The sequence below is a fragment of the Olea europaea genome, unplaced genomic scaffold (genome assembly GCF_002742605.1).
Source record: "Olea europaea var. sylvestris unplaced genomic scaffold, O_europaea_v1 scaffold3011, whole genome shotgun sequence".
NCBI lineage: Eukaryota > Viridiplantae > Streptophyta > Magnoliopsida > Lamiales > Oleaceae > Olea > Olea europaea.
Window position 1 is genome coordinate 1 of NW_019248771.1, and position 10,124 is coordinate 10,124.

The following is a 10,124-nucleotide window of genomic DNA, read 5'->3' on the forward strand; positions in this document are numbered from 1 at the left end:
ATGTCCTAACTTTCCATAATTGAAACAAGTAGGGTTGAACTTAGAATTAAAGTTATGTGGTCGCTGATTTCAATTCCTAGGTTGGTAGATCCTACATTGTCTAGTAGGCCTCTATCCTAAGAGTCCCTTATTCTTGGGTTCAAGGTTAGGGACAAAATCAGTAATCTCCACTATAGACAATGGTGAACGTACTGTACGATCCAGTCTAGAAAATTCCATTAAACTCGCTGATCTACTTCCTCCAATTTTCAAGACTTGCTAAAATGTGCTTCACTCACACCTATTTTCAATTTTCTGAAATTGTTTATCTCCTGTGGATTATCAAAAACTTCTTATTTTTGTACTCTTCCCGTGCTTTTGTTCTAATCTCCCTCAATCTTCAGCAACCTCTATAATCTCTTGAGAAAGTACCTTCTTGTATGTGTATAGGAAATGGATGTTTTGAATTATATGAAGTTAATATTTTTCCCAAATATGTGGTTGTATATATATAAAATGGACCGAATAAAACTCTTGAAAAATGCGAACTAAGATTATCCACATAATATTGCCGCTCAAGCAATAGGCGAGTTGATAAGTACAATTTGTACACTTATTTAGACCATTTTATTAAACTTTTATGTCGTCAATTTATTAATTTTTATTTAACTTAGGTTAATTCTGTTTGTGTTTTTAGTGATGGACTATTTGGAAAAGGATGGGGGATTTAATTGGCTATTTTATGTAAGATTGGAGATCGAATTTCACACTTTAAAACTGGAGGACATGAAGAAAATAATAAATTAAATGGGCCTAAGTTTTGAACTTAAATTTGGTTTCAAATTCATTAGCCAATTGGAATCCTGTTTTACAGAAGAAAGTGGGCTGGTCTAATTAATATCACCAAGTTTAATTGGGCTGCAAAAACAAAAGGGCTGTTAGCTTTATATATATCCCCACAGAAACACGTGAACAGGGGGCTGAATTTGGAGATTAAGGGAGGGAGGCAGCTTGGAGTATCTTGGGGGGAAAAAAATATAGGCGGCGAAGAGAACAATTGGAAGGAGATTTGGAGAATAACCGAGAAAATTTGGTCGTTTTTGGGTGAAGAGAAGCGGCTACCCTGGGGGGAAATCAGAGAGAGAATTAGAAGAGAATTGAAATTGGTTTTGAGTAAAAATAGCCAGCTGGAATTCATTGAAAATGCCACCTTGTGGAAATATATACACATATAATTGGGCAGCAATTTGTGAGTTAAACTGGGAAGTAATATAGGGTTGAATTGGGATATCTTCTTGGAGATTATTACACGCCAACTGAGAAGGAAACACAAAAAAATAGAGGGCTGCAGGAATTGAAAAAGAGACGCAAATGCGTGGCCTGCTGCTAAATTAATAGACATATTGGCGGCTGAATTTGGGGATTGGAGAGATAGATTTCATATACAAAGAGCCATAAAGCACGCCAATTAGGGGAGTTAATAAGGCAGCAGCTTGGAGTTGCTTGGGAAGTAAAAAGGCAACTGGGGAAGAGACACACATACACAGTCAAGGGCCAAGAAAAAGTGAAGAATTAATAATGTTCCGTCAATTTGTGATCTCCTTCCGCTTTTGTGTGTTTAATTCCAACGTGATGCTAGCTTAAATCTTTTTATGTATTGGATAGATGATAAAATTGTTTAATTCTTAGTTTTAATTCGAGACCTGTGTTTTTATCTTAATTTTTGTGTTGTGATTCCATTAATATGCTTATTTATATTGTTTTAATATTTGCACACCATTAGGACAATAAGTTGCTTATTCGTAGTGTTGAAAAATTCACGATAGGTAGAACACTGTTATTGAAAACTCGACAATAAATGTTAGAAATAATATTTGTGGCATGTGCGATCATATGTGATAATCTTAAATGTCAATGCATGTTTGTCATATAAATTCGGATTAGGAATATGATCGTCTCGTGGTAAATATAAGTTTATTATATCTTGAAAAATAATAATAAATAAAAGTGAAATTATCTATCGTCACAATTGCATGAGTTGAGATAAATATTACAGGATGAGAATTAGAAATAAGAGTTGATCAGTGGCATCGAAAATCCAGTACGTTTATTTATTTGAATTTTAAAACAAATCCTTGTTAATTCTACAATTTTTTTTTAGTTACATAACTTAATTAGCTATTTAAACAAAAATAAACTTTTGGTTATTAATACGAATTTAATTATATCAAATACACTAGAATTAGACTTTCTTCCATGTGGGAGGATAACTCTTTCATCACAATTATTACTTGTACAATGAATCCCTATGCTTGCGGGATTTTTGACAAACACATTTGACGAACACAAGCAATCGATGTTTTGCTCAAGCAATAGCTCAGCGACAAACGATCGACAAGGTTGCTGTTTTTTCTACTCAAGCAACAAATGGACAATGAGCTAGTGTAAAGCCCGCAACTCTTTCCTCTCTGTTCCACACTTGAACCCTAAGTTACCTATTTCATCTATACAACATTTCTAACTTTTACAACTTTTCATATTAGTCAATTTGTCTAAAAAATTGTCAATACAGTAAAATCTTTTTAACATTTTCAGCCACAAATTTCATTAATTTTTATCAAAGGCTTCTTCCAACAACCCTTAAATGGTATTAAATATGTGCAGATTTCCCTCACCACTTGATTTTATATATATATGAACAATTAAAGTCAACTCAAATTTCTCGAGTCTTTTATTTCGTTCAAGTCATCGTCTTCTTTAAATAATTTACTTGCTTGTTCCTCTTAATAATTATAAAGAAAAGATCAATGGCCCGTAAGAATATTTCGACCATCAATAAAACAATAATTACTGAATGAGATGACTTTATTTTAAACATTTAACATGCAATCGTTTTTATTTTTACTTACTCAATTAGTTGAAAAATTAGTTTACTGTCAAAGCATTTTCTAGTTTATTTATTTATTTATTTTAAATAGAAAAAAAAAAATGCGAACGCCCCTTGGTTAAGAAAATTAATAATAATTTTTATTCCTTTAATGTTATATTTTGTAGTTAAAATGGCAGGCAAATGTCATTCATTAAGACTTTAGACAAATCATAGGCTGCACCAACATCATATTGTATTGTTTCTATCAATAATTCATGCACTGTCTCAAACATCGCAAACATCGAAAACGGATTTACACGCGTATTCGTGTTTTTGTTCAATCGTTAATGTTTTATAATATTACAAATGCTTAGCACCAATTTAAATAGAAGTGGAAGCCGTTATCTGCATCCAGTACTACATGATATTATCCTATTTAGTCTACAAATTTACAAATATTTAGGCATTTTTTCACTCACAGGCCTGAATTTTTGACAACCAACCATGCGTCAAGTCATAATGGTTGCCCCTCTTGCTGAGTTGTCCACACGATTACTTCGAATGAGCTAAAAATTCACACTCTAGTGGTGGCACTCGACAGTGACCATTGAAGTATGAAGTGCTTAAATTGAGCCAAATATTTAATTGCCAAGTAGTTATTGGAAATACCCAAATAGAACCCTCATTCACATAAATTTTTGTGTTTAAGTACGAGACTATTTATTAATTTTCGACTCCCTTATCATGAACGGCAAAAAGATGATTACTCTGGCATGTTTAATATATTGTACTGAACAATATTTGTACATTATTCCACCAAACTCAAAGTACCTAATATTGATTCAGTGTTTGCTAATTTTTCAAAAAATAAATATAATATAACAGGAATATTAATTAAGAAGTATATTTTGGTAAGGTAGCCCCCAACTACATGTGCTTATTTTGAAAGAATCCTCTAATGACTTCCGCTCTTTATGTATTTAGACATGGCCACATGCTTGCCTAAACAATAATTAATGAAACGTGAACATAACAAACACTCCAACGATTATTAACCAAGCAAACCTCAGTGTTATCTTATATAAATTCTCAGCTAATTTTTAATGGCAGTTGCCACAACATTAAATGGACCCTAAATCACATTTAATTCCATCATTACCTAGTAGAGCTCTAAGGTTATTCTCTACCTAATTTCTCCTAACATATAGACTCTATATCTCCCTTTTTTCTTTATTTCCGTTCTGATTTTAGCTCATTTTTGGGCACATGAAAAAGTCAGTTATCTTAATACTTGAGTCATTTAGCAATCAACAAAATTAGGTGGAACATACACATCCATTCTCTAAGATCTTTAATCGGACAAATTACTTTTAAAAAATTATCGAAACTTATTCAAAAAAAAAAAAAAAACTTCTGATCTTATTTTCAGAAACAACTTCTGACTTAAAAATCTTATCAAACGGGTCTCAAGCCTATTACACCACCCTCTGAGGCTAGAATGAGTGGATAATATATGTAGTGTGTTAGTTAAGAAACTTGAAATGTTAGGAATATTTCAGTTGAATTTGTTGGTGTGAATTGGTGGGATGAGAGTTACTTAAAACTGTCACACATAACAAATAAAAAAAGCTTAAAAGTGAAGTATTACATAAAAAAATATATTAATACAGATGGATACACACATGGATATGCAGTTACCAACCCATCTTTCCTATCCACTTAATTCTTTATCATTTAATGAAACAGACAGACAAAGGAAGTTTTTATTTGTGACGAAAAAAAATAAAGACAACCTAATCCACGACTTTAGTTGTGGTGCTGGTTATGCCTAACCATGTCCATGCTATGCCATCCCTTTCTCTATCTCACTCACACTACACGTTCTTTAACACTTTGGAGGGTTGGAAATCCCTTTTCCACTCAAAGAAATAAGAGAAAATAAATATTAAAAAAAATGAGGCTCATCACTAACTTTTCGTGAATGAAAGCAACCGTGAACTGTATTTTGTTACTTACTTTAAGAATTCAGCTTTGTGCGTAACATAAAAGGCAAGAAAGACTAAAAAGAAAGAATTGATAACAACAATATTAATGAATTATGAATTATAACAATTGATAATTGTGATGAAAAGAAAATGTAAAACAACTTTTTTTTATATTGCATCAGTGTCGACTCTTGTTTTCTAGTAGTGGCAATCGACTAAGGCCGGGGAGGAGAAGATAAGAAACTTTTCGTCTGGCCGGTGATCATCCTCCAGTGGTGCCGGGAGGTTAAGATCCAGAGCAAGAATATTTCTAGGTTCCTCAGAATCATCGGTGCCAATTCTAGTTGTATTTGGTGCTGTCCTATGCCTTCTCATGTGACCTCCCAATGCTTGTCCTGATGAAAACTCTGAACCGCATATTGAACACTCATGGATTTTAGGCTTAATTTCAACTTTGCCTGATGATTGGATTGAAGGTGGTGGACTAAGACTAGCGATGATCAATTTCTTTTCTTCCTCGTTGTGATCGAACGGTGATGATTTTTTCTGATTATCTGATGAAGACTTGGGCTTTTTGTGACTTGCTCTGTGCCCACCTAAAGCTTGAAATGATGGAAAAGTTCTATTGCAGGTTTTGCATTCATAAACATAGATGCCGACCTTTCCTTGTGTTATATTGGCCATTTCCGTGAATTTTCGGCTACTAAATTTCTCCACCTTGTCACCACTTTGTGCTAAAAGAATTAGACAATTGGCCATGTCTTCATCTTCCTCAGTACTTGTAGATATTCCACTTGATGTTGTGGGAGAAGAAACCAATGAACGGAACCCATTTCCGCCTCCTCGATTGCCACCACAACCACCACCGCTCGATGAGCTAGAGTGTGATGGCCTTAGCTGCTTTGTACGCTTTCTTTTAAGGATCATTTGATCCTGGTACTTTGTAAACTCTTCTAGCATCTCGATTTCCATATGCCCAAAAGAGGTTACAACTTTCAATATAGAAGAGAGTAGTATTGGAATTTAGAACAAGACTTGGAATAACACTACTTAGTGTAAGAAAGTGGAGAGTGAGATGAAAGAAACTGTGGATGGGTTATATTATGCGTGTGTATGTATATATATAATCAATTGTATTAAAGTGTTAGAAATTTCAAATCCGCCCTAGTCGACAGTTACCATGAATTAGCCTGTGGCCACCAATATTCCTTGCGTTTCCTACTTGGAAAAGTGTTTTTTAACAACTAAGAAGAACCCAACGTGACAAACACATCTTTTTCCTTTTGGGAAGTGTCCAAAGGCATTAAAAATCGAAGCGTATGACGAATAGTATTTTTATTATGACCCTGTATGGTTTTTATATTAAAATCTGATATTAATAGATTTTGATAAATGTTGATGAAATGTATAATTAAGAGGTTATGGATCTCATGAATGTATGATTAAAATTAATTCTTCACTTTGACTTACTATTAAGATTTTTAGTTAAACCAAACATGGACAACATATTGTATTTGGTATATTTTATCTTACTGATCAAAGTTGAACGTGCATTACACGTTATTCTAAAATATTTTATAAACACCGTAAAAATAATATTTTGATACCAAATTGTTAAGAGGATTTGATGAGTCTCAAACGAATTAAAAAAAATTAGGATATAAATTTAATAGAAGAAAATGTACTCTTTTTTTGTGATGATGAATATTACAAATGAACAACATTTTTATACTACATTTGGTATATAAGAATTAATTGCTAATACATGAATTTAAACATCCATTAAAATTCTTATATACATGAATAGATATAAATTTATTTATAATAACTTTAGATTAATGTAGATTAAAATTCTTCACGTCAAGATTCACTGAGTCTAGATTAATGTGAATGTTAATAGATTGAAAATTAATAATATGAAATTCGTACTTGACAAGAATTTTGTAGTATTTATTACATATTAAAAAAGAAAAGTAAAATACTATTGAAATAATTGAATTTTTGTAATATGGTCAAAAGAATTCAAAAAATGATTCTCACTTGATGTGATATTTAATATATTAAAGATTAAATATGTCATGATAGTAAATTATGTCAAAAGGAGTTTTTACCTTTAAAGGACAAAAATTTGTCATAATAATATTTCGAAACAATAGGGAAAATTAAGAAGTCTTTTTTTATTCTTTAGGGGGAAAAAAATTAGGTATGTTGTAACACTAACGCATCATCAGTTCAGGTATTCTTAAACTTAAAGAAAAGTATACTATTTTTAGAGAGATGTACAGAAAATAAAGTAGATGGAAGTGAGGTAAATCAAGAAGATTCGGTTGGATTTCAAGCAAACCCTTAAAACTCCTTTTCATAAACTATTCCTCTAAATGGTATGACTTGGATCGGTTGTCACACGCTCTTTTTTTTTTTTTTTCAATAAACTATGTCCCTTGTTATTTTAGATTATACTAAAATAATTTTTTTCCAGTCGAATCTGTTTTTTTTTTTTTTTTTTTTTTCAATAAACTATGTCCCTTGTTATTTTAGATTAGAGTAAAATAATTTTTTTTCCAGTCGAATCTGGTGCATTGAAGGCACACTTAGATTAATGAGAATGTAGAAATATACTAAAAATTGAGACAAATAGCAGAAAGGGGGGGGGTGGGGGGTGTTAAAAATGGAAGATTGATAACTAAAACACTCCCTATATTTATATTCAACCACGGTAGAAATTGAACTAATATTACTGGCCTAGAACCGTGAATGATTTACTTCAAAAATTCGTTTTTGTATTCAGGGCAACACTCCTTATACTTTATTTCAGATTTCAAGAATGAATAAAAACGAGAACATGAAAACCCAATTTTTTTTCACTTGGTATAATTGTGTGTATGCTTGAAAGACTCATCTTTGTCGATTAGAATAGGATATGAATGCTATCGATACTTGAAAGACTTGTACTCTAGCAAAAGCTTGGCTTTATTACTTTAATCGCCTATTTAATATTATATATATTGCCTATGCCAATTTGCGCATGTCACTCATACTGAACTAACCAAAGAAGCAAGAGATACCGAAAGCGATTGACTTCTTCCCTTAGCTTCTATAAATGTAAAACAACTAATCATTTCCTCTTGAATTCAGAATTCACTCCATTATAAAGAGAGAAATGAATAGGTGAATCTGAACATTTTGTTTGGTAATAAAGGACCAAGGTATCACATTGATATCTTTTGGTCATGAATATTAAGTTATTTACATGAGAAACCGAATACTTTTCATCCTCATCTGAACTTGGTTTGAAAATAACACTTTAAGAGATCTGAATTCATACCCTAATTAAGTCAACTATGGTGCTGATTCAATGCAATTTTATGCTATCTTGCTCTTGACCTGCTCTCATTAGCCTCGAGTCTTACTCAAAGTGGATCTTTTTACAGCTCTTTCTTTTCATAATTAGTAAGGTATTGAGCAAAGCATTTCTATGTCACATTTATGCATTTCAACCTAATAAGCATTTTGAGTAAATGGTTGGCAGTTAGATTACCTCTTTGATTTAGTCCGGCTCGTTGGTACAACAAAAATGTTTAAATTTAGATCACCTCTCTTTTTCTCATAATGTATCGAAGATCTATCGTGTAATAAGCCATTTATTTCAATGGTGGGTAATTATTGTTTTGTTTGTATTTCAATCCTGACTACCATTTATTACAAGCATACAAACGATTACATATACATGTATGAACAAAGAATTGAACTTTACTAGGATTTATTTTATCTTATTTTATTTTTGTAAAATAGTGTGAACAATATTGTGATATTAAATAGAAACGAAAAGGCTAAAATCTTTTTCATCGTCATGTTCATTGATCGTACATAAACCCATCTAAATCAAATGCAAAATAGAAGGCACTAGTGGTAGTGCCAGTAGTGTCGTTAGCGATGTCTACTAGTGTAAATGATGTGTAGATAACAACTCGTGGAATTAGTTGTAACAAATGCAAATAAATAAAAGCAAAAGTTAAATTGGCTATTGAAGTCCTACTATGAATGATACTGACTTTATGCCAACTCCCAACCCAAATTAGGTGCTTCTACTCAACTCTACAACTTGCAAAGCTGCAAGCCTCACACTTGCCTTGTGACTCGTTCATTCTTCAACAAGCCTTAAACTACCCTTCCTAATTGTATGCTTCTTGTGGCAATTCCCATGTGTGTCCATGTCAGGTTCACAAGGAAATGTCACCTCATTCTATGTAACTTCCTCCCTTTATTTTCTTTTTTATTACAATTCACGCACGTCTAAATTAGTCGAAAAAGTACATTATCTCCAAAATTACATGATATGAGAAAGAGGAGAGAATTTGATCAAAAGAATAGCATTCAATCAAAGGCAAATATAGGAGTACTACCTCAATTATAAAAATGAGACCAAATGAAGACTATAAAAAATAGAAAGTTTCACCTATTGTAGGAGTGGACACGATATGATTTGGGTGTTTCATGACAAATTTTCAAATCAAACCACTTGAAACAGTTTGAAATTTTTTCAAATCAAACCAATTCAGACCATTTTTTTTTAGTTTGGATCGACTTAAAACCACATTTTAATAAAGAAAAAATAGCATATATCAAATAAATTAAATCATAAATATTAACCATTAAAAATATTACATACCAAAGTTCTACTGTTCTAATCATTATAATGTGATAACATCATACAAAAATGTTGTCTGCGAAAATTTAAGGGAGTCCAGTACTAATTAGAATAAAACAACACAACTACCAATAGAGTGTAGTAAATAATTACCAAAAAATATATGAAATTTTGGATAAACAGACCTAAAAATTTTGCTGGAATTCAAGAAAATTATTAGTAGAAGGAAAGAAATGTGTGAGTCTAAATTAAACTTTAAATTTAATTATTTACTCAACTATAATGGGTTGTCGATCAATATGGTTCAACAACAATTTTTCAAAACCAACTTATGTGTATTTGAGTATGATATAATTAATTAATTTGGATGAATAATTGTCTATTTATATATTGAGTTATACTAATATGGATGTATCTTTTTAACTATGATGTGTTTAGTTTTAATTGAATCAGATAAAATTTAATTTATATGTTTTCACTTTTTATTTATTATTATTATTATTATTATTATTATTATTTTGTAAACAGTTTGAAACAATTTGCAAAAATTAAAATCTAAACCAAATCATTTTGAATTGGTTTGAATTGATTTAAAACCAAACATGAACAGAGAGAAACCAACGGTTTCAAAAAAGCGATTTCG

At 31.5% G+C, this 10,124-nt stretch overlaps 1 protein-coding gene across 1 annotated transcript; it reads right to left on the reverse strand.

Annotated features, from left to right (window-relative positions):
- Nucleotides 1–4,830: 4,830 nt before the first annotated feature.
- On the reverse strand, nucleotides 4,831–5,952 carry LOC111384795 (zinc finger protein ZAT5-like). Its single transcript, XM_023009118.1, has one exon. It carries the CDS (start codon nucleotides 5,803–5,805, stop codon nucleotides 5,032–5,034), a length of 774 nt encoding a protein of 257 aa, XP_022864886.1. The 5' UTR covers nucleotides 5,806–5,952; the 3' UTR covers nucleotides 4,831–5,031.
- Nucleotides 5,953–10,124: the final 4,172 nt, after the last annotated feature.